This window comes from Sciurus carolinensis, chromosome 6, assembly GCF_902686445.1.
Source record: "Sciurus carolinensis chromosome 6, mSciCar1.2, whole genome shotgun sequence".
NCBI lineage: Eukaryota > Metazoa > Chordata > Mammalia > Rodentia > Sciuridae > Sciurus > Sciurus carolinensis.
In genome coordinates this window covers 35,232,664-35,259,079 of record NC_062218.1, presented here as the reverse complement: position 1 = coordinate 35,259,079, position 26,416 = coordinate 35,232,664, and the positions used below count along the sequence as shown (strand labels likewise).

The following is a 26,416-nucleotide window of genomic DNA, read 5'->3' as shown; positions in this document are numbered from 1 at the left end:
GCTCAATTCACCATAGCCAGATTGTGGAACCAACCTAGATGCCCTTCAGTTGATGAATGGATAAAGAAACTGTGGCATATATATATAATGGAATATTACTCCACAATGAAGAATGATAAAATTATGGCATTTGCAGGCAAATGGATGAAATTGTAGAATATCATGCTAAGTGAGATAAGCCAATCTCAAAAAACTAAAGGACGAATGATCTCGCTGATAAGCTGATGAGGACATATAATGGGGGGTGGGATGGGTTAGCATTAGGGTTAGGGTTAGGTTTAGGGTTAGGGATAAGGAGTGTGGTAAGAATGAAGGAAAGAAGAACTGTATAGAGGGAAAAGAGGGGTGGGAGGGGTGGGAGGGGTGGGGGGAAGGGAAAAAAAATAATGAATCAAGCATCATTGCCCCATGTAAACATATGATTACACAAATGGTATGCCTTGACTCCAAATAGAGAAACAACATGTATCCCATTTGTATACAATAATAATAAAAAAATAAAAATAAATAAATAAATAAACACAGAGAGTCAATGCTCTTTTTATGACAGAAGGGGTGTGACGGGTCTGGTCATACCAGCTCTCTCCTGTTTTCAACATTCAAACTGGAGTAACCCAGCGTTCTTTTATTTATAGACACACGGGTAAAGGGGGCAAGGACCCGGAGGAGCTTCTTCTGTGATGGACAGGATAGGGTAGAGTTAGGGGAGCCATTCTCTTAAGGGAAAATTCCAGAAGGGGACAGGGAGCCACTCCCACACAGCACCACATGCTTCCTAGCAGTTTGTAGAACCCAGGCCTCTGCATCCCATGGCTCAACCTAGTCTGATTCTGCTAAATAAGGATGGTTTCCAACCCCAGTGGTTTTGTTTTACAAATTTGAGAGTAATAGATAAGAAGGGCTGAGTTGGAAATTTTGTGAGTTCTCCAAAAAAGGGAATAAAGGAACAAGGGAGGGGATCTTGGAAGAGGAGAGCAAGAGGCAAAAACAGAATAAACCAGAAACTTCTCTGCACTCAGTCTGTAGAAGGATGTCTTGAGATGGAAGGTGCCAACTGAGATAGCCTGAATGCATTTGCACGACTACACCAGAAAATCTCTCCTCCATCTTCCCCCCAAATCTTCAGGAAAGTTCCCTAAAGCCAAACTGTTTTGAGTGAGTAGATTTTTTGTTGATATAAAAGAACACAAAGAGTCTAGGTGCACATAACAGAAAAAGCATTCAAAAAAGCAGAAGTGTGGAACCAAAAAAGACCTCTAGATCTTAAGCAGAGTTTAAAAAGTCAGGCAACACCAACATTGTCAAGAACATAGAGCTGAGGTCAGTCTTCCATACGGGGGAGGAGGGTACAAACTGATACAGTCATTTGGGAAACGTTACCCAGTAAAGCTAGTTATAAAGCAGCAATTTGAGTTCCAGGTGTGGGTCCTAAAGAAAATTGTGTTCATTGGTGTGGGACTCATGCACAAGAGTGTTCAATGCATTTCATGAGAGAAAATTAAGGATTAAAAAAAAAAGCCATCTGCATTAGCATAAAGATATCTCAAAATCATGATTTTGAGCAAAAAGAAGTCATAGAAAAATATATAATTCTACTTATATAAATGGCAAAAACAGGCAAAACTAAATTTTATTTAGGGACAAAGACATATATAGAATTAACATTAACAGAAAAATAAAGAAGATATTAATACAATTATATGATAATGGTTGGGAGTTGGGAGAAATGTGCTCAGAGAGGGATACATAAGAGTTTTTAAGTCACTGGCTATCCTATTTCTTATGATGGATTATGGATACATATGGGTATTTGCAATTTGTTCTTCAACTTGCACATTTTGCACATATAAAATATCTCACAATTTAAAAATGAAAACTTTTTAAAATGAGCTGTCACTGTGGCAGTAGAAGGAGATTATCATACCACTTGTGCTGAGGCCTTCAGTATTAACACTCACACAGGGACAGGCAACCAGGACCCCTAGCCCCCACAGGATGAGGAGTTGAAATGATGTGTAAGGGGATGTCAGCTTCTTGCCTAGCACATGCAAGGCCCTGGGTTTGATTTCCAGCATCACAAAATCAACAACAACAACAAAAAGAATACATCAGCATGAATGACACAATTTAGAAATATTACTGCCCTGTACCCAAGAGTTAAACAATATGGATTCTTTTTAAGCCCACATAAAACATTTATAAAAATTGACCACAGTATGAATATGTAACCACAAATCCTACCATTATATATAACTATAATGCACCAATATAAATATGAAAAAGAAAAAAACCTAAATTGTTTTGCAAAGGAAAAAAATTGCCCACATAATGGACCATAAGTAAACCCTCAACAAATACTAAAAAGCTAGTTTCACATATAAAACAATCTCTGACAATTCACAGATTAGAAATCAATAAAAGTGACATAATTTTTTTAAGTACCTGGAATGTATAGGAGAGGATGTTTCCACTCAGCCTGTAGAAATCTTTTCCATCCCCACTGAACACTTTTCTGCATTGACCACCGAAACTCTTAGTGTTAATGACTCTATTCCTAAACTGCCCAGTGAGTGCATTGTAACTGTCAAAAGAAAAAAAAAAAAAAAAAAAAAAGAAGAAGAAGAAAGAAAAAGGAAGAGGGAAAGGAGGTGGAGGAGTTAGAAAAGAAGGAGGCAAGAAAAGGCACTTAAACAGAAATAGTATTTGCTGGAAAAAAACATCATTAGAGAACTCTACAAATTTTTATAATACTTTATGATTAAGCACTTCTTTGAGAGGTGCAAATAAAGAGAACAGTATCTTAATGCACACCATGCATTATCCAACTTCCTCTGCTTACTATAATAGCCAATGCTAATAGCTGGGAAAACCCAACTTTTTTAAATCTAATAACATATTTGGGAAATACACAAGTCTGTTGTATCTATGGCAACAGCTAGTTTTGAATTGGATCTATAGATAAAACCAATGCAATTAAGTTTATTCTGGAGAAGAAAGAGCTTTATTCAATGAATTTTCAACTGATTGCCTCTTAGTATGCTGAATAGTATCTGTCTTAAACTCACTTTACCCTATTACTCTGTTAATAAATTTTAAAATATTATAGGAAAATCATATCTATATTCTAAAATAGATTAAAGCCTGAAAATCTTAACTCAGGTAAGATGACTTCTAAAAGTTCCACAGAATTCTTTTTTAAAAGGTAAACACAGGATTTTGCTAGCCTCTCATGGAAAGCTAAGTTCCCAGCTAATTTAGACATATCTTTTCAGTCTGGGTATTTATTGTAACATACCTCTCTTCTCTCCCTGCTCTCATTCTGAAGGCTATCCATTCTCGAGTATTGACCCTACATTACCAAATGAGTTCTCTCTCTCTTCCTCCTCCACCTCCCACAAGGTGACCAAATGCCTAGATTTCCCTAGGACTGAGAGGTTTCCCTGGTTTCAGGAGTTGTATTTGGGACTAAGACAGTCCCAAAACAATGGGTCACTCTGCATCTTACTACAAATATCTATAGATATATAGGTATGATTTTTAAATTGTTTCAGGATGTGGCAAAGAGCTTTGAGTCAATGAAAAGACTTGGTTATTTAGTGCTTTGTGATTAGACTCACCATACCACGAAATTAAAAGCTACAACCCATTGATATACTCCAGAGGCGTCTCAGCACCTTACCCATTGCCAGTAAGTTCTATGTTGGGAGGAGGTTTATCGATGTCACAAGAAGTTCTGCTTTCTGAGTCCTCACATCTGTCTTCATCAGCACCATCCTCTTCACAGTCAGAATCCCCATTGCAAACCAACGATTTGCTGATACACTGACCTGAGCAAAAGAAAAGGTCCCGTGCAAATACAAAAGAGGGAAAAGAGGCAACACTACCTGGATCAAAATTGTTTTGTCCCTCGCCTCCAACACTGTACTAATGCGAATTTCAGAAAAATCCTTAGGGTGGCTAGTGAAGGACTAGCCACAGTTTTGGTCTCCATGTTGCAGAACACTGAATTACCTCTCATGCTGGCCAGACACAAAATTAAAAATAGGACCTGAGCTCAAAATCCCAAGCTCTCACATGTAATCAGTAAGCAGTTTTGTCTACATCCTACAAATCTAATGACTTAGAATATAGATTGACACTCAGCCCTTCAACTTTTGATTTCTTTTCTGAAACCATTAACCGAGATGCCAAATTTGTGTTCTTCTTGGTGATTTTGAATTACAATCTTTAGCATTTACCCTGGGCAAAACCCCCTTTCTGGTGTTGGGGTACAAATGTTAATAAAAATGGCCTTTGTCAGACTGTTCAGATGCTTTAAAATCCAATAGGGAAGGCTATGAAGACATGAATCGCTGTAATTCAGTGGCATTAATTGTAATGATAGCCATAAGCCCCAGATACTAGGGAAGCAAAATAGGGTACCAGATGATAGAGTCCCTGCATCATTTCTACCTCTTCTCTTAATACTTTCCTGTATCCTAGTCATACTGAGCCATTTGTGTGAATAAAAGGCCAGGTTTCCTCTCATCTCCAATAATCCTACATTTACCTTTCTCTCTGCCTGGGAGGATATTTTTTGTCCTTTAAGAATCAAGTAAAATGCGTTTTCCTTCTGAACACCATCCCTACACCACAAATTATGATGGATGGTCTTCCTGTGTCCTCATAGGGTGCTTTGTGCACAAGTGTCCTCAGAGTGTAGCATGCATCCCACTTTTCTGCCACTCAATGCAATGCAGCAGACATTCATTGAGAGTCTGCTATGTGCCAGGCACTCCAGATACCAAAATAAAAGAAATACCATCTGTGTCTTTAAGGAGTTCAGAGTCTACCAAGAGAAATACCCAGGTCAACAAATACCCAGATTACACATTGTATGAGATGCATAGGAAACACAGAAGTGATTTGCTTATTACTTCCATCAGTTGAGGGTTTAGGGAATACATCCCAAAGCAGCTATCATTGGTTTGAATTTTGAAACCAAAATAGGAGTTTGACAGGTATTGCTAAAGAATACATTCTGACACAGAGATTCTTTATATACTATCCTGCCCATAAAACTTTAACACTTTTGAGAAGAGGTTATGTTTCATTTCTATATCCACACCCATCACCATAGGAACATAAAAACAGTAATACATTTTTACTAAAAGTTATAGAATTAATCTAATTACATGAATGCAACAGAGACAATAAGTTAAATAATATTCAATGCCAAACTATGTTTCTAACAAACCATGCATGGTGTGAGCTATATACTCCTTGATTAGCTCCTTGGAGTCACTTTTCTTGTAAACATAATAATTTTGGCAGGAACATTGCTTTTGCCCAATCTCATGTATATACCACACTCCCTCTGCCTCTTAACAAAAATGCAATGTCAAGAACTGTTTGGGTCTATTGATAGGTGTACTTCTCTTCAAATAATATTCCTACCTTTATAACCAAATGCCTCCCTTGTCTTTGGAGGAATGATAGTTGACTATGTGATTAATATATCAATAATATCTTTCCAATATTTGGGGAAAATTAATTTGTCAACCAACATAAACACAGTAAAAAAAACAACAAAAACATATTAAGCAAAGAAAATGAATAGCATTTCAACTTATGGTCTACATGATGAGCCTATGGAAAACGAATTACCTGAAAAACACCTGAAACGTTCTCCACAGCCCTCTTCTGTTGGACACCCCTGTGTAGGCTCACACGACTGTGTTTCAAAAGCACTTCCGACACAAGGTTGACCCCCATACTGCCCATAAACAGCGATTGAGCGCCTGCGAGTCTAAACACAAAACAGGGAGTGTCTTTTTTAGTTATCTCTAATTTCCTTTTTCTGAGTACTAAAATCTGAGAGGAGAGCTAAGTAAGTGGCTTAGTGGTATAGTGCTTGCCTAGCATTCATGAGACCTTGGGTTCAATGTCCATCACTGCAAAACTATGCACATCTATTTTTATATATCTGGGAAGAATTAACACAATTTGCAAAACAATGTCCAGGAAATTGTCCTGGTGTTCTACGGAAGTAAAACCTACAAAAATTAATGAATGCATAGACCTTATTGTCCTTGAGCTCAGTGACACTTGGATTACTATTTATAGAGTGCTCCCAGCCTTATATTTTCAGGGTTGAGTAAAGAACAAAATTTTTAATGAATCTTTGAGAAAGTAAACCTGAAAGAGTGAAGTTTAACTGGGTAGACACATAGGTAAATAGACTACAATGTAAAATAATTAATGTTTTGATCAAGCTATCTAACAAGAGCTAATTAAATTAGAAATGGGGAAGTAAATTTTACTGGAGGGAAGGTAAGGGTTCCTGGAAAGGGAAATTAAGGTGGAGTTAGGTTCGCCCCTCAGAAAATGGTGGCAGGTGATTTAAGCTGAAACTTAGGCCTTCTTAATGAAGGCTAGGCAAGGAAAAAAACTCAGAGAGAAATATACTAATGTGGAGGCCTAGTTTACAAGACAGTTTAAGTGGTCCAAAGTATTACAATGGAATTTTACTAGACAATCAAAATCATTAACTATAAAATGGGAAATATGTGGGAAATGCACCTCTAAATGTAAACCGAGGGAATGATCAAGCTAAATGAAAAACTTACAACTAATTTGTCCTAAAATTCACTACTACTTATTCATATGAAGACATGTATCTAATGTTAAACAAAAACTAAGATCTACAAAATCATTTCCCTTCCACCAGCAGAGGTGCATCTTTTGGACTTCCTCTCTTCTTTACCCTTCTTCCATTAATAAAAACAAGCAAAATATCACTTCCAGAATACTTACACCTTGAGCAAAGACCAACAGGGAATAGTGGATCTACAAACCAACTTTGAATTTATCCATCCTCCCAAATTAGGCTAGAAGTGGGGATTCCTTGGTACAAGCATCATAGAACTTTAATTTGAGTTCTGAATAAGTTTGCATTAGTTGGAACTGATTCTGGCTCCTTTCAGTGAACTAAGCAGAGGAACCATTAGAGAGGAATGTAACCTAGTAAAGCATCTGAATACATTTTTTAGGTCCCCTTTTTAATTGATGAAGAAAAGACTCATATATGATTTTTCAAAGGGTCCTTTTCTGAGTTTCCAAAGCATGGATCACATTGTTTGTGAAAGGAATGTTGACCCTCTCCACGTCATGAGGGTGCCCCAAAGGCCGCCCACTCTGAACAAGCTCATTCTCACCTGCCAAGTTCTGATCTTAAGACCCCTTTTTCATTTTCACTTGTCTCTTTATGAATTTAAAAAAACGTTGCTTTATAATCTAGGGATGTATTCATTGCATGATGAGCTTCACTCAAAGAAAAAGTACTCTCTGTCTCCTTAGAGTTCTTTCTTGTTTTTAAATTATAAATACATTTTATGTTCTTGGTGTTTCCTTGACTTTTGCCCCATTATTCTTGTACTTTGTTGACAGTATGTTAGGTTAAAATGGTATAATACAAAACTCTGATGAACTAATCCTATTTTTTTAAATTATAAACACATGGAAATTAAACCAAAGAATAAATACCCAAACGCTGATATATGTTTCTCCTAAATAGTACAATTATGAGTATCATTTTCTTTCTTCTTACTTCTCTGTATTTTTTAAATATATTGTGTAGTTGTAGGCAGACACAATACCTTTATTTTATACTTATGTGGTGCTGAAGATCGAACCCAGGGCCTCATGCATTAAGCGAGCATTCCACCACTGAGTCACAACCCCAGCCCTGTATTTTCTTCAATGAATATTTTATAAAAAAAGAAAAGAAAAGAAAAGAGAAAGAAAAAACATATCTTCAGAGTGATTATATAATTTCCAGGTCAATTCTAGTATTTTATTTGTATTCCTTAGGAATTAAACTTTAAAACATTGCAAAATATTTTGATTTGTTTATAGTTGGTCATTATTTATGAAGTAAAACAAAGCAACCATTTTGCTATTTGCTAGTGTTTGTTTGAAAAGAGAAGAAAAGTTGAAATGAGGGAAATGAAACAGATTTTGAATTATCTACCAATTTCATTTCATGCTATTTCTATTTCCCTAATGGAGTTAGTGAGTTGCTTTTAACTTTTAGCCTATTTACTTTCTAGTCAAAGACAAGATTTAGAAAATTTCTTCATGAAAAATGAATGTAGAAATCACTTTATTATAATGTTGTTAAACAAATCATACTTTTTTTCCCTTCAAAATTACTAAAATAATTATCAAAAACAAAAAAAAAAACATTAGTACTAATTTATGAAGGTTCAAAAGTTCATGCCATTTTGGTCATACTTCAGCTGCTTCTGCATGTAAGTGACCAAATACAAAGTCTGGTGCTGTCCTACCTGAGTCTTGGTACAGCCACTGCATTCTGACCAAGGGCCATAGGAATCCCACTGGCAGTTGACTGGAGAAGAGGCACTGTGGTAATTTCAAAATGTCCATGACAAAACATAAGAAGATAAACAGGGGACAAAAAGAAGAGGCAAGGATAGTCAAAAACAGGCAATAATGCTTCAAAAACTTTTTTCCTAAGGGATATTAGAAGTATTCTAAAGCATATAAAATAGGTAGAGAGGAATTTGTTTGTTAGAGACTGACATTTATTGAACATCTACTATGTATGAGGCACTATTAAGACCCCAGAGTTGTACAAATAATAAAAGGAGCTCATTATTGATAGAGGGATGGATAGAGACACAAATGTGCAAACAATCACAGGACAACATATCTAATCTAGTAGATATTATAGCAGAGATGTTATAATAACATGTTACAGAAATATAGATAGAAGAATGCTCAGAATTGAGAGGGTAGGTTAGAACATACAGGAGCAAGTGATTATGCTTTTGAGAGGATTCTGCATAATGAGTTGAAGAGTTATCCAGAAACTTCACTTGGAGACAAGGTCTAATAAGACCCTTTGAGAAACAATCCCATAAAAGTTAGCAGAGGTTAAAGTGACAGTGATTTATATTTAAACATTACCCATGCTCATTTAGGCTACTTCTCAAGCACATACACAAGTGCAGCAATTTGAGCTTAAACAATTGCACTCAAATAAAATACATGTAGAAAATGGAGAGTTGATTCTCAACTCTATGGAGGAAGGATGCTGAATTAGTGCTAAAAAATTAAGACTTGCCAGAAGATAAAGGGACCCAGATTTCTGACTTCTGAATTCCTAGCACATTTCCAGACTGGGAAACATCTTGAATCAAGTTGATGCTTACATATCTTAAGACTGTTAGATTACCCTGAAAATAATGAACCCCATTCTCTACTGTGTACTCTCAGGTTCTTTTATGGAACCAACCTTGATAAGTTTTCATATGGCACTAATACTTGAATGTTTTTGACCTTAAGCAATCCGAACTTACTTTTGTATATTTTATGTTCCAGTGAAAAGCAGAGACTTCCCCCAAATACAGAGACTTAGGACCGGAAGCTGCCTAGGACTTCCCTACATCATCCTGTGCAGGGCCCTTTGTACACTCACATTGCAAAGAACTGTCACAGGATCTGAGTCATCCAGCAGACACTTGATGCCTTCTCACCTCTCTGTATCCCCAGGTCTTTGTACAACCCTGACATATATTCTAATAGTTCCATAAATGACCTGACCTGTTCCCATCACCCTGACAGTAAAAAAATAAATAAAAATAAGAAGTCAGAGGTGAATGATGTTTACTTTTTTCCAGGTCCTAAGAGCTGATAAAACTGTTTTCTTAGAAAACTCTCAACCTTTAAAACACATAGAATGTTTTGCAAGGATTGAACGTAAAGATCAAGGAGTGTTCTAGGATGCATGAATCTTCTGTGATTCCCTGAAGCACAGGTAAAATGGTACCAGGACAAAACTTTTGATGTGTTTTAGTCTTTCAGTTTCTTCCTTACAAGGAAAAAAATAAAGTAAAAGAAGAATAAAATGCACGGTTGTTATCATCAATTTTTCTAAAAATATAGAGAGAAAAAAAAAAAACATGTTGTAGGAATAGACACTCTCAAGCTGCAAGGAAAGAATTAGACCACACTAAAAAATTGCCTAAATATTTTTTTAATGATTTTTCACACATGGTCCAAAAAATTCTTACCTTGAAGAAATTTGGAGCTCTCCTATAAATCCCACAAAAATGAATAAGATTATTGCCTGGAGAAGAAAAAGAATAAAGCATTACTTTAACTTTCATTTTATTAATGAGTTTAAAACCAAGATTTCATACAAGGCCAGATCTCTGGGTTTAGAGTACAAAGAGTGAAAGAAACATGTAAAAAGCTTAATAACTACTTTTGCTTTTTTTTCCCTTCTTATATTTTATTTTATTTTATTTTTATTTTTATTCATTGTACACAAACGGGGTACAACTTTTCAGTTTCTCTGGTTGTACACAAAGTAGAGTCACACCATTTATGTAAACATACATGTACATAAGGTAATGATGATTGTCTCATTCTTTTATCCTTCCTTCCCCTCACCCTCTCCCCACCCCTCTGCTTTTCCTTTAAGGTTCCATTTTAAATAGAAATTTGTAATTTCTTCAAAAAAGTTAAAAACAGAACTACCATATGATCCAGTAATCTCATTGTTGGATATATAAGGAAAGAAAATGAAATCAGTATGCCAAAGAGATACCTGTACTCCCATGTTCACTGCAGCATTATTCACAATAGGCAAGAGATGAAAGCAACCTAAGGTCCATCATTGGATGAATGGATAAAGAAAATGTGATATGAGGGGATGGGAGTATAGCTCGGTGGTAGAGTGCTTACCTCATAGTGTGAGCCCTGGGTTCCGTGCCCAGCACTACAGAGAGAAAGAAAGAGAGAGAAGGAAGGAAAGAAGGAAGGGAGGAAGGGAGAGAAAGGAAAGGAAGCCTGGCTGGGTGGTGCACACCTGTAATCGCAGGGGCTGGGGAAGCTGAGGCAGGAGGTTCGAGAATTCAAAGCCAATCTCAGCAAAAACAAGGCACTAAGCACCTCAGTGAGACCCTGTCTCTAAATAAAATACAAAATAGGGCTGGGGATGTGGCTCAGTGGCTAAGTGCCCCTGAGTTCAATCCCTGGCACCCAAAGAAAAAAGAGAGAGAGAGAAAAAAGAGAGAAAAAGGAAAAAAATGTAGCATATATACATACATGATGCTCTCAAACAATGCTCAATGGACTACTATTAAGCCTTAAAAAAAAAAAAAAAAGAAGGAAAACCTGCCATTTGCAATAACCAATGATCCTAAGAGCATTATGTTAAATGAAATAAGCCAAGCACAATAAGGCAAATGCCACACTTAGCACCTAAAATATTGAACTCATGGAAATAGAATCATCGGGGTTGAGAATGTGGGAGTGGGAAGAGTTCTTGGGGAGACTGTGGTAAAAGGATATGAAATTTTGGTTAGATAGGAAAAGTTCAAGAGATCTAGTGTACAACACGGTGACTATAGTTAATAGTAATGTGTTGCATTCTTGATAATTGCTTAGAGAGTAGATTTCAAGTGTTCTCACCAAAATGTTAAGCATGTGAGATAATACGAAGATGTTCATTAACTCAACTGAGCCATTCCACAATGTGTACATATTTTAAAAGATGATGAGCACAGATAGATACAATTGTTAGTTAATTTTAAAAATACATAAATCATTTTAGGGTAAAAATTGATGTCATTCTCAGGGCCACACCTCCCACTGTTGGGCCATTACCACAGGAAAATAAACTGAAAAGTTACAGGGCCTCCAGCATTGCCATAGGCCCAGCCTCTTCTAATTCCTTTCTCCACTTCCACATGTCTAACTTCAGCACCCCTGAGGACACCGAGGGGAGAAAATTTGGAAGAAGTGTCAGTGAAGATGGCTGTGGAGTTAAAAGGGAAATGAGCTCTGGGAATGAGTAATCAAAAGTTGAGGTGCAGCCTCAGGCAGGGGGCGGTGACTCTCATGTCACTCCTTAGTTCTGTGGGTGGCTCCCTCTGTGTTTAAAATACCCTTGAGGCCTGTTATCATCATCTTCATGTGATATTACAAACCTAAATATTGAGGCTCTGACAGTTACAAAAATGTATGTAAAATGGGATTACATTTCATTTGAAAAATCAAGCACGTTAAAAAAAAAACTAATCTAGAAAGAAATAGAACAAATGACAAAAGTTTATTTCTGGTTGTAAAATTACAGATAATTTCCATTATCTTATTTTCACTTGTATGTGTTTTCCTCCATTTACTGGGGTGGTAAGTGTAATTCAATTTTTTTTTTTTTTTTTACTAATGATTCCCTAAGAATATCAAATACATTCACCTCATAACTCAGTGTAAAAGTTTAAAATTATCCCACATTTCAAGAGGCCAAGATCCTTTGTGTTCTTCCTGAGAACCTCTTTTTCATCACTGTATCTATAGAGTGTCTTCCCAAGATATTTTCCAGAATCTTCCACCGGTCTTCCTAGATCTTCCATCCTCTAATTAGCTATCTTCGTTTCAGATGTAAAAATCCTACTTGCCTATTTGTAGCTTTTATAGCTTTACAAATCTTTCAGCCTATTATCCCAGTTAGCACCTTCGGGAAGGTGGAAAGGTACCAAGGAGCTGTGGGTAACCTGGGAAAGAGTGAGCAATGATGGGGGAGGTCATGAATACTTTTCTGATTTTTCAATAAATATGTGAGGCATATAATTGTTTACAGTTTTTAGAAATTTATGACCTACATGTGGTTTTGTTTTCTTTTTCAACAATGTGCCTTTTCTCTGTGCTGTCAACTTATACTTTCCTGTCCCCGGGAAAGCAGATCTGGTATTTTACTCATCACTCTTAGGCATTAACAAATAGTCATATTTTCAGAAATTAAAAATTCTAACTTCAATTTATCATTAGTTTAAAACTTATCACTCCTTCCCGTTTCCTAGGTGCACATATGGAGAAGCAGTGGGGTGCACTTCAAAATTCCTACCTCTTCCTCCCCTCCCCCACTTGCCAAGCTGCCCCTGTCTTCTGCAAGGCCAGAGCGGCAGGAGGGAAAGGGACAAGAGTCAGAAAGGATCTTGTTCAACTGATCCAGTTAGAGTCCAGGATGGTAAATCATCAGGTGTCAGATGTTTAAATGTTGTTTCTTCCTCTTCACTTTGGACTCCCTGCCAGGCATCTAATAACCACTTCCCTGGCTGATACTCCCTTTGTTCCTGGTTTCTGACTCTCACCACAGCCTGCCTCCTAGAGTCCTTTCCACACCAAGCCATTGTTGGGGTTGCTTCACCCTGCAGGTGGTCAAACTCTCAAGCTGAGTCCCTAACAATCCACACTTGACTCCCTTCCCAAGATCACCTCTGATCCAGGGGATACCTGCTCACATCCTTGTCTGGCCAAACTCTGAATACCCAACCCAGGCTGCAACCTCTACGGCTGCAGTGATAGACTGCTAAACACAGACCTTAGTCCTTAAATTTCCCAAATGTGTATAGAATAGCATTCCTATATCTGCCACACTTCAAGGAACACAATGCTGCATGCTATTGAGGACGGAGATGGCCTGAGGGTCGCCAGACAGATTTGGGGTTACTCCTTTTACAGTACTGCATAGAATGTTCAACATCCCATTTTAAAATGTGGGAGCCCTGAATACTTATTGTTCTTGGCTTTTGACTCTCAGCCACAACAGGCTTAATTTTAAAAAAATTAATATCCCGTTAGATGGGTTTTAAAAGGATTTCAACCAAGTTTCAGGGAATATCCTTTTCATCAAGGGTGCCAGCTTAGAGAGAAGCCCTTTTGGCTCTAAAGACCTCAAACATCTCAGACAGACCCAGTTATCTCCATCCAAAAGACACCAAGAGAACAAAAGGGGATTCTGGGACCATCTCTCTGAATTTAGTTCACGTAAATGGGGAAGGAAATAAAAGATTACTCTTTATCAAAAGATCAGACATGGAAACCATTTCTAATGTCTTAATAGTTTAGACTTTCCCAAGTTTCCCTTCAGGTTTACTGTAAAAATAGGAATATTTGCTTTCAAATACAGATAGAAACTTTGCATGCAACTTGGAGTAAAACCATTGCATTAATTGTTGATATTCTATCAACCAATTAAAAAATAAAATGTTTATTATCACAACATTAAAATGCTGGAATAATCAATGACTGTGAAATGCATTTTTAGCATAAAACAATTATTAAGATGTCTCTTGATTGATAGTTAATACAAATATTAGGAAAAAACTTTAGCAAAAGATGACTTTATTTTTTTGAGCTAACAGATGCTCTAATTTTAAATAAAAATACAAGACAGAGTAATAGAGATTAAATTATATCACAATTCTAAGTTTGTTAGATTACTTGGTGTTGTAGCATCATAACATTAAACAAATCACTTTGTGATTTGTGTTTAATTTTTAATTATTTAATTGTACATGAGTCAAAGGTTATAAAAGACCTGTAGGTTTCAGTGAGCATGGATTCAGTACAGAGGACAGCATAGTTATCACAGAAGCAAGCCAGGGATGCAGAAGTACTTCTCCAGTGTGATAAGGCAACAACTTTAAAGTTTAAATGCCAAAATTTGCACTAATCAAATTGAACTAGCTGGACTGGTGTTGTAGCTCAGTGGTAGAGTGCTTGCCTTACATGTGTAAGGAACTGGGTTCAATTCTCATATAAATAAATAAATAAATATCCATTGACAACTAAAAAATATTTTTTTAAAAAAATGAACTAACAATTTCAACTTATTTTGCATCACAGAAATTCAGTCTATAATAGACATTTCTATCTTTGGTCTATTCCACAGTGGTCCAACATGTGTATTTGACAAACCTTAAGTTTCATTCCATCTTCCATTTATGTCTTCTAATCTCACAATCCTGACCCTTTCATCCAGGATTCCAAATTCTAATGTTCCAAATATGCAAATTCACTTTTCTATAAAACTCTTAGATAAGTCAAATCAGGTCCTCATTACATGACTCCAAATTAAAACAGGCAGATAAACTGCAGAAAAAATTTCCCTGAGGCAACAATAGTACTATTGTATTACATGTTGACTTTTGCAGGACTTTCATAAACAGTGTCTCCAATTCCCTCTTATCAGCCCTCTGAACCCATGATTAACTGCAAAAGAAGGAAATTAATTCATTTTAGCAAACTATTAAAAACATATTTAAATGAGGATTTTAAGTCACTCTCAGATCTTTTTCTTCTGTATTTTTCCATGTCTTTCTCTAACTTTGGTTTCTTTCAGTTAAGGATTACCTTTCTTTTGAGATAGCTTCATTTGTAAAAGTAATGAAGTTATTATCTTACCTTCATGTTTGGGAAAACATTCAAAGCAGAAGAGAGTAGGAAGTTTTCCTCTCTAAGGGTCGAATGAGTTTTCAACAGCAGGAAGAGCCCAGCAGACAGTCCTCCCTCTGCTTCTCCCTGCTCTGGATCATCTCGGCACTTATTTATAAACCAAGTGCTTCTTAGACATAGTTCCTACTCCAGCTGGATTCTCCAGGGACATGAAGAGCCTGCTTCTGTACTTAATCTGTGACTTGAAGCCGGATTCATCAGTTTCATGACCTTAGCTACAGCCAGCTGGGACTATTTGGAAGTTAGAGATAAGTTTCTGAGAAACATATCTGTAAATCAGGAAAGATAGCAAATGTTCTCAGTTAAATATTTAAATGACTTCCAACCAAGGGAGATTCTAAATAAGGCAAGGGATAAGCCTCCTTTCTGTTTCAATCTATCGAACTGAGCAGATGTTTTCATGATCCTCTCAAAGGGTGTTATAAATCAGACTTTGAGATTAAACACTTTGTAAGAGAAAATATCAGGTCTTAGTCCATTTTCTGTTGCTATAACACAATACCTGAGATTGGGTCATTTGTGAAAAATAGAAGTTTATTTGGCCTACAGTTCTGGAGGCTGAGAAGACCAAGAGCACGGCACCAGTATGATAACTTGAGAGAGGGCATCACACAGTAAAACAAAACAATCTTGCTAGCTAGAGTCTTTCTTCCTCATCTCATAAAACCGTGAATGCTATCATGAGGGCCTCACCCTCAAGACCTCATCTAATCCTAATTACCTCCCCAAGGCCTCACCTCCAAATATCATTGACATATACTTTTGGGAATTGAGTATCCAACATATGAACTTCTGGGAACACATGCAAACTACAGTACATTTAGATGTATTCCTGTCACTCAAAATGTAAGTGAGGGCTGGAGAGATAGCTCAGTTGGTAGAGTGCTCACCTTGCAAGCACAAGGCCCTGGGTTCAATCCCCAGCACTGCAAAAAAAAAAAAAAAAAAAAAGTAAATGAAATGCTCTGGAATAATATTTTTCCCAAAATACAATGTAGCTTAACATTGCACAATATCCATCCTTTCATGTTTAACGTTCATGGAATAATCACAAAGAGGATAAGTTTTTGTAAACATATTTGAAGTTGTCACTTCTCAAAGAACTACTCTCAATTTTTTGGCATTCAGATCCCTCTGTGTGAAGGTTCTTAACAAGGTCGTCATCCTTGGCCATTTTCTCCTGTTTGGTTGGTGCCTGGTCTTCTTGCAAGATCTTCATTTCTTCATGAAGATCTTCTTCATCTTGTTGTTGCATTGATTCTAGCTTTCTCCAAGTTTCCTTTCGTAAATTTTATGAAAGACTTTTTGCAAGATTTCAGATTTCTTATTTCAGATTTTTATTAAACTGTAACTTTGTATTGCTTAGCCAAATACATGTGGCCAAATATGCAAACCACTTGAGCATTATGGGTAAGATAGACTTAAGTAGAAAAGAAAATTTGAGTTGAGCAATATCATAAGTATTAAAATATTCACTAAAATGTTATATCATAATAACATTCCATTAATGAATATTTTTCAGTTTTAATGACTTTTTCATCTTGTATGGAATAATCTCAAGTTAATGACTGGTGTGGAGGAAATTTTGCCACAGAGAAGATAGTCCCTGACTTCTGAAAGAAATATCTTTTATTCAACTGCAAGTTTTATTCCACTATGTCAAAAGCTATAGACTCCTCAGTGTCCAATTCCACATTCAGTGACTGTTTTAGTTTAGGTTTCACCAAAAGTAAATTCAGAGACAAGAAGTCAATAGCCAGTGGGTTTTTTGTTTTCGTTTTAAAAGGTGATCCTAGAAGATCCTAGAAAGCACTGCTGGGATTGGGGAAGTGAGACTGGGAAAGAAAGGAAGTCAATAAAGTGTACTTCCTCAAGCAAGAGACCAGTGAGGTCAACTGGAGCTCAGTCCCAATGAGGAGTTCTGGGAGACATTGCAGAGTATGTCACAGAGTTAGACTAATTAAAGGATAAGGAACCTGGGATATTTGTCCACCAATGTCTTGTCTATTATTGGTGAAGGTGGTTTCTCTACTTCTCATCTTATAGGCTCTCTGGCACTTCCAGCTTGACCCAGGGCCAAGTCTAGCGCACAACTCAAAACAAACCAAAAAAAGACTCTAAAGTAGAGAGCTGCAAGGATTTGCATTTTGCCTTTGTCATGTAGAAGTGAGTGCTGAGGGATAGGCAGGACACTACCAGCATCTGCTACAGTTGCTTTTCTTTCATCCATGCACTTATACATTAATTTGTTCATTCTCAGTTCAACAAGTGTTTACTGAAGTTGTGAGATAGGCTATGAGCTTTGATCAATCAAAGCCTTGGGCTATATCCTTCTTTACTTTCATTCTTTATATGCTATAAAGGATCATATCCTCCCATTTATAGATTATGCTTAATCTAGAGAATGATTCAGATATATCTGTGATAATTTAGGACTTCAATTATTCACCTCTGGTAGATCAGAGATTATTTAATTCTAAAAGGTTTGTAAAAACTTCCTTTCTTCCTGTACCTTGTGCATTCCATTCTCTACAGCTTTAACCTTACGTGAGCAATTCTCCTGTCTGGAACTCCAACCAAGGAGCCATTAGAACAGGGGTTTTAAATCTAGGTGGGGGCCACACTGTGGGAAATTAAACTGAAATGTTCTGGATTGATTTTCAGCATAAGAGATACGGATTTTATTCAGTGGTCAATGGGAACTCGCCCACTGTACATTTTTAAAAAAGAATCAAAGCTGTGTTTTAGAATGATTGAAACAGTGGTAATGTGCAGATGCAAGGGAGGAGTCAAGAGGGGCAACAGGACACGTGGCTTGGAATTCATTTCAATAATTCAGAGAAGGAGCAATCAAAGCCCACTTAAGAATAGATAAACAAAAAGACCAGAAGGGGCCAGGCATGGTGGTGTACCCCTGTAATCCCAGTGGATCTGGGAGACAGGAGGATCACAAGTTCAGAGACAGCCTTAGCAACTTATCGAGGCCCTAAATAACTTAGTGAGATTCTGTCTCAAAAAAAAAAAAAAAAGGCAGGGGGGTGTTGCTCAGTGGTTAAGTGTCCCTGGATTCAACCTCTGACACCAAAAAAATTTTTTAAAAAGTCAGAAGAATTCACAAGGCTTAGTGATTAAACATGGTTTCAAGTCTGATTTTCAGATCTCAGTAACTAATAAAATTGGAAAAATTTAAGAACAAGTCAAAGGAGAAAGAAAACTGAAGGTCAAGGAGGAAAAGAAAGTTTTGGAGTAGGAACATTTTTTTCCCTTGGGGAAATCATCCAACATATAATTGAAAATGTAGACCTCTTTGGAAAGATGTAGGTTCCACAGGATGTAGATGGAGTCACTGGCACGGATTCACATAACAGAAATCATGGAACTAGATGAGTCTTCCAGAGATGGATCACAATGAAGCATGAAACTACAAGAAACACCCCATTCAGGGAATAAGAAGAAAAGTCAAAAAAAGAGAAAAAGAGATTACAAAAGAAACCATGCAGCATCAAGCCAATTCAGGAGAATTTCAAAGAGACACCAGGTAACAATGACAAGTGGAGGTCAAAGAAAATCAGTATTGAAAGAAGAAGACCACACCACTCTGCAATTAGACCTTTGTGAGTAAGCTTAGGACAGAGTTTTCCAATTTATTTTCCACAGGATTCTAGTGCTGCAAGACAGTGCGAAAAAAAAAAAAAAAAGTGTGTGGTTAATTAAGGGAATGTGCGTAAAACAGAGTAGGGTTTTTCAACTTCTAAACAGCTGACCTTTAGAGTCTGATGATTCTTTTTTTGGGTAGAGGGGCCATCCTATGCTTTGGAGGACGCTCAGAATCATTGGTCTCACCAGGCATGGTGGCACACACCTGTAATCCCAGCAACTCAGGAGACTGAGGAAAGAGAATTTGCAAGTTCAAAGCCAACCTCAACAACTTAGCAAGGCCTTAAGCAACTCAATAAGGCCCTAAGCAACTCGGCGAGACCCTGTGTGTAATTAAACATCTGACAAAGGGCTGGAGATGTAGCTCAGTGGTTAAGCACCGCTGGGTTCAATCCTCCTTGGTTTCTACCCACAAGATGCCAATAGGAAAATCAAAACTGTCTCCAGACTTTGCCAAATGGAGGCAAATCACCCCACTCTCAATGGACAGTCACTGTTAATAGGGTCTACCCTAGTGAATGCCCAGCCTAAATTCACAGTGCAAAAAGTAAAAAGTAAAAAGTAAATGTTCCGAATGTTTCACACCAAGTAGCTCTTTTTAACTTTTCCAACCCAGAATTTTCCAAGTTCATACAACCCCAGAACTTGCATATCTGACAAAATGCGTACGCTCACATGCCTTGGCAAATGGTGTCTGAGTCAAAACTGAATCAGCAAGGGGGCAAAGCAGACCTCTGCCAGACTGGGGAAGGGTCAGTGTGGGCACAAACTTCTCCTCATCTCTATAACCCATCGACTTTTCCCCACTTGAACTCGCTTCCCTCAGGCGCACCTCAAAAACTGCTAACATCCACAGCCCCTAATGAAACTTTTATGCTATCAGGATGCTGTTCTGGTCCACCACAAGAAGATATTTGAAAACATTTTTACAAGACTATTTCATTTCCTAGTTATTTCATTTTGTTCTGAATTATTCCAACAGATTCAGCTGACCCTGGAGGTTTAAGAGAAACAAACTCACTTAGGAAGGGTAAAGCCTCTTTTCTCTCTTGCTTGAGATGGATGTGGTCAGAATTGAAGCTGTCAGGGATTGGAGCAAAGAAGCAACAGCATCCCCTAGTGGCAGGCTACTCCAGGCCCTCAAGAAAAAGAACGGCATTAGGCTCTGGAGTTAAACCACGCAGGACCCCATGAAACACAGTGACTCTTCATAGGCTCCCAGACCAGTGCTTTTAAACTAATAAGTACTCCAGGTGGTATCTTTTTTCCATTAAAGTGTCACAGTCTGAATAGTTTGAGAATGAAAAATGGCTGCCAGCTAATGCTTTATCCAAAGGAAGATTTCAGTAAAATGATGGTTGTAAAATGCTTTATCATTATGCCTAATAAGATGCTGTCCATTGCTGCTGGTAGCACTGCACTAAACACTGTGATCTGTGCAATAATTTAAATTGAGGTCACTGGATGAATACTTCCTGTTTTTTATAAAAATATTGTTTAAGGTTTAAATGTTTTAAGAAATATTCACAGGGTTTCACATTTGCCTTTTTGACAGATGTCATTCCCCTTTACAACACTAGACCAACCTTTACCCTGGTTGCCCTGATGGCTGCAGATGGAACAGATCAAATTACAATCAGTAGGTGATAATGTTTTGTCATTAGGATTTTTCACAGTGGCAGGCACTTGCTAAATTTAGGAGAAGGTCTGGATTTGTTTGGGTTTCTGACTATCATTTGGGTTTTTCAGTTATCTGCACTCTACATTGTGGCAGTAGCCTGCAAGTCCAAGATACATTTCATTTGGTTTAAATTTGAATTTCCAAGCAGCTCTGAGAAGGAAGATGTAAAATGCAAAGATTTCAGTAGCTCTGTCACTGTACTATATAAAGTCCTGTAAAAGGAAGGGTGAAGATCAAAGGACAAGGTCATTTATTTGATCTACACTTCAAACTTGTGCTGCTTAAGAGAAGCTTTTGCTTTTTTTTCCCAACCAAAAGTTCAGCATGCAATGTCCATAAAATAAAAATCATCCACTTTCAGAAAATGTCAGACTGCCCCAAAATATTAAGGTATATATCTTTAAACTGTCTTCAAACAAGCATGTTTTAATGTGAGATTCACCATTATATTATTCCACATTATATTATATATTCCACAGGCCAAGAAAGAATAAAGAATGAACATAGCTGGACATGGTGGCACACGCCTGTCATTCCAGCATCTGGAGATGCTGAGGCAGGACTGTACATTTGAGGCCAGCCTCAGCAACTTAGTGAGATGCTGTCTCAAAATAAAATTGTAAAGGACTGGAATGTAGTTCAGTGGTAAAGCACCTAGTACCATAAGAAAAGAAAGAAAGAAAATAGTAGAAAGAAGTGAAATACTGAATTAGGCAATGTCTTTAAATGTTTGTTAAAAAAAAAAACTGTAAAACCAGTGAAGAACAATAATAAACACATACCTAGAAATTTCTCCTTAACAATAGGAATTTTCCTGAAAGCAAAAAAAAAAAAAAAAAAAGTGGAGGTGGGGGCTAAATAATTTGTATTTCATTACTACAAGTGTGTGCTCTGAAGACAAACACCGAAGTATTTAAATCTTGGGCAAGTTGCTGAGCCTTTCTGGTCCTATTTCCTTTTCTGAAAAGTGGTAATAATATAATGTAATTCACAGGGTTGTTATATTAAGTGAAATAATCAAAGTAAAGCAATAATCATCTTTCCTGGAATATAGCAAATTTTATCCAAAAAAATGTGAACTAGTATGCAAAAGAGGGACACAATCCAAATATTCATTGATAGTGAATTACTTAAATTGTACAGACATTAAATGGAATGTTATGGAGCTAAAAAAAGTTCTCTGCACACTGATATGAAAAGTTCTATAAAAATACTGTTAAGGGAGAAAAAAGAAAGATACATATAGTGTACCATTTGGGGGTTAAAAGGAGGGAGAAATATACATATATGTATATATATTGTATTTTCATGAAGAAATTCTGGAAGGATGCATAAGGAACAAATTGAAATTATTAACTGGGAGTACACATGGGACTGGAACTAAGTGAAAAAACAGGAACAGGATGAATAGAAAAAGCAATAATACTAAGACTTTTTACTTTGTACAATTTTGTATTTTTAACATATTAATGTACTGCCCAAAAAATTTTAAAATTCTTTAGTTTTATTTTGTTAGCTGTTATTTATGTTATTCATAGTGTAATAGAACAGGCATCCTGATAGATTTTTCCTTTTATCATTTGCTTGTTCCCCCCACCCCCCATTGTTTGGAGAGACTGTGGTACCCTGTAAGGACACACATAGTGCTAACAGAAACCAAAAACTTATTGAAATGCTTTAGGAGTGCCAGAGCCAAAATGGTTTGGAAGGTAGATCTAGGAATCCATATAGGTCTTTAGTGCATGTAAGATATATTCCCTTGATTTTATTTCCAAAGCTGTGCTCTTTCACAGTGTATGAGCAAATGTCACCGTAACTATAGATTTAAACGTACATGGAGTTGCAATACTTTAACCAGATTCATAAGGGATTAGTTTCAATCTTGCTCTTTCTTCAGCTTCTTCTGGTATGGGCTTGTTTTTTGGAAGAAAACAAGAAAGAGGATCAGACAAATCTTGTCTCAAATTTAGGCTTTATTATTTCTATCTATATTATCCTCTTAAGCATCAATTTTCTTACATAAAAAGGATAAAACCTTATGTATAGAAATGATGAGATTCAAGATATATAATATGTATATTGCTGTGTCCTAAGCACATAGTAACTACATCTATTAAAAATACAAGCATTTTTTTTAAATATGCATAAGCAAATGTGAGCCAAAGAAAAATTTTTAAGAAAGTAATTTATCTGAAGATATTCCTTCCATGACTAATGAAACTCCACAACATGTACAACTACAAGAATAGAATACTAATTAAAGTTGTACTCCATGTATGTATATGTCAAAATACACTCTACTGTCATGTATATCTAAAAATAACAAATAAAAAACAATAAAATTGTTGAAAAATGAAATTTGGAATTGAAAAAAATAGAGATATTCCTTCAGTGGTACACAGTTTGAGTTCCAGACTCCCTGAGAACAATCAAATCAACTTGCAAACCCTCAATCCAGAAGTCCAGAGGGAATCTGTTTACTAGTTAACAAAATGACCACCAATTATGTGAAATTTGATTCTTGTGGGTATAGAAAGAGAGTCATTGGGTACCTAGGGCTACCTCAAAATTTGAATGATCTACTCATTAAAGTATGAAGATCCTAGCTGAGTACGCTGGTTCATGAGTGTAATCACAGCTACTTGGGAAGCTGAGGTAGAAGGACCACCAGTTCAGGACTAGCCTGATGTCATCTTTTAAAAAGGAGAAAAAGAAACAAGGGAAGAAAAGGAAAAAGTCAAGATTATTTTCTTTATATTGAAATTCTATCAACTATCATTGTGGGGCTAATCTGAAGGTCCAGGGACAATTGCATATATTATTAATTTTGATTAAGCAACAAGTGAGACTAATTATATTAATAAGTACATTAATCATCAAATAAATCTGTGAAACATATAGTCAAATGCAAGGCGAAGAGAAGAGTACCAGATTTATTAAAAAAAAAAGTCGCGAAGAACTCTACAAACATTTAATACTTCACAGAGAGTCAATATGGATTAATGGCTTCCTCTTCTCTCATCAGGTCTAAAATGCGGAAACATCAAAATGGGGAGTTGTTACAGTTTGGATTTGTAATGTCCTCCCAAAAGCTCATGTGTTGAAATCATGGCCCCCAAAGTAACAGTATTCAAAAGTGGGGTTTGGGGGCAATGATTATATCATGAGGGCTCTGACCTTGTCAGTAGATTAATTCACTGATAGCTGAATGGACTACTGTGAGGTGGAACCTACCTTCAGTATGTTATGTATATTTTTCATAGGTTTATAGATGTCCTTCATCCTTCTATTTCTCTTTTGTTGTGTGTTCATGCCATGAAAGGCAGTTGTTGTTTTTTTTTTTAATTATTGTAAACAAATGGGATACATGTTGTTTCTCTATTTGGAGTCAAGGCATACCATTTGTGTAATCATAAATTTACATAGGGTAATGTTGTTTGATTCATACTGTTATTTATTTTCCCTTCCCTCCAAACCATCCCACTCGTCTTTTCCCTCTATACAGTCTTTCCTTCCTCCATTCTTACCACCCTCTTTATCCCTAACCCTAAACCTAACCCTAACCCTAACACTAACCCCTCCCACCCCCCATTATATGTCCTCATCAGCTTATCAGCGAGATCATTCGTCTTTTAGTTTTTTGAGATTGGTTTATCTCACTTAGCATGATATTCTCCAATTTCATCCATTTGCCTGCAAATGCCATAATTTTATCATTCTTCATTGCGGAGTAATATTCCATTGTATATATATGCCACAGTTTCTTTATCCATTCATCAATTGAAGGACATCTAGGTTGGTTCCACAATCTGGCTATGGTGAATTGAGCAGCTATGAACATTGATGTGGCTGTATCTCTGTAGTATGCTGATTTTAAGTCCTTTGGGTATAGGCCAAGGAGTGGGATAACTGGGTCAAATGGTGGTTCCATTCCAAGCTTTCTGAGGAATCTCCATACTGCTTTCCAGAGTGGCTGCACTAATTTGCAACCCCACCAGCAATGTATGAGTGTTCCTTTTTTCCCACATCTTTGCCAACACCTATTGTTGCTTCTATTCTTGAAAATCGCCATTCTAATTGGGGTGAGATGAAATCTTAGGGTAGTTTTGATTTACATTTCTCTTATTACTAGAGATGGTGAACATTTTTTCATATATCTGTTGATTGCTTGTACATCTTCTTCTGTGAAGTGTCTGTTCATTTCCTTAGCCCATTTGTTGATTGGATTATTTGTATTCATGGTGTAGAGTTTTTTGAGTTCTTTATAGATTCTGATAATTAGTGCTGTATCTGAAGTATGAGTGGCAAAGATTTTCTCCCACTCTGTAGGCTCTCTCTTCACATTACTGATAGTTTCCTTTGCTGAGAGAAAGCTTTTTAGTTTGAATCTATCCCAGTTATTGATTCTTGCTTTTATTTCTTTTGCTATGGGAGTCCTGTTAAGGAAGTCTGATCCTAAGCCGACAGGTTGAAGGTTTGGACCTACTTTTTCTTCTATAAGATGCAGGGTCTCTGGTCTGATTCCGAGGTCCTTGATCCATTTTGAGTTGAGTTTTGTGCAGGGTGAGAGATAGGGGTTTAATTTCATTCTGTTATATATGGTTTTCCAGTTTTCCCAGCAGCATTTGTTGAAGAGGTTATCTTTTCTCCATTGCATATTTTTGGCACCTTTGTCTAGTATGAGAAAATTGTATTTATTTGGTTTTGTGTCCATGTCCTCTATTCTGTACCATTGATCTACCTGTCTATTTTGGTACCAATACCATGCCGTTTTTGTTACTATTGCTTTGTAATAGAGTTGAAGATCTGGTATTGCGATACACGCTGCTTCGCTCTTTCTACTGAGGATTGCTTTAGCTATTCTGGGTTTCTTATTCTTCCAGATGAATTTCATAATTGCTTGCTCTATTTCTGTAAGGTACATCATTGGGATTTTAATTGGAATTGCATTGAATCTGTATAGCACTTTTGATAGTATGGCCATTTTGACAATATTAATTCTGCCTATCCAAGAACATGGGAGATCTTTCCATCTTCTAAGGTTTTCTTTTAATTTCTTTCTTTAGTGTTCTGTAGTTCTCATTGTAGAGTTCTTTCACCTCTTTTGTGAGATTGATTCCCAAGTATTTTATTTTTTTCGATGCTATTGTGAATGGGGTAGTTTTCCTAACTTCTCTTTCTGAAGATTCATCACTTATGTATAAAAATGCATTGGATTTATGAGCATTGATCTTGTAACCTGCTACTTTACTGAATTCACTTATGAGTTCTAAAAGTTTTCTGGTGGAATTTCCAGGTTCCTCTAAATATATAATCATGTCATCAGCGAACAGGGATAGTTTGAGTTCTTTTCCAATTCGTATCCCTTTAATTTCTTTGGTTTGTCTAATTGCTCTGGCTAGAGTTTCAAGGACGATGTTGAACAGAAGTGGTAAAAGAGGGCATCCCTGCCTTGTTCCAGTTTTTAGGGGGAATGCTTTCAGTCTTTCACCATTTAGAATGATATTGGCCATGGGCTTAGCATAGATGACCTTTACAATGTTAAAGAATGTTCCCACTACCCCAATTTTTTCTAGTGTTTTGAGCATGAAGGGATGCTGTATTTTATCGAATGCTTTTCTGCATCTATTGAAATAATCATGTGATTCTTAACTTTAAGTCTGTTGATATGGTGAATGACATTTATTCATTTCCAGATGTTGAACCAACTTTGCAACCGTGGGATAAAACCCACTTGATCATGGTGCACTATCTTTTTAATATATATTT

At 36.7% G+C, this 26,416-nt stretch overlaps 1 protein-coding gene across 1 annotated transcript in view; it reads right to left on the bottom strand.

Annotated features, from left to right (window-relative positions):
- C7 (complement C7) overlaps positions 1–15,469 on the bottom strand; it is a 62,087-nt gene extending 46,618 nt beyond the window's left edge. Inside the window, exons 1-6 of the mRNA XM_047556595.1 lie at positions 15,259–15,469; positions 10,077–10,132; positions 8,328–8,403; positions 5,647–5,788; positions 3,680–3,827; positions 2,443–2,581 (exon numbers count right to left, since the gene is read on the bottom strand). Coding sequence (XP_047412551.1) covers positions 2,443–2,581; positions 3,680–3,827; positions 5,647–5,788; positions 8,328–8,403; positions 10,077–10,132; positions 15,259–15,264 — 567 coding nt within the window. The 5' untranslated portion in view covers positions 15,265–15,469. The remainder of the gene's footprint in view (positions 1–2,442; positions 2,582–3,679; positions 3,828–5,646; positions 5,789–8,327; positions 8,404–10,076; positions 10,133–15,258) is intronic.
- Positions 15,470–26,416: the final 10,947 nt, after the last annotated feature.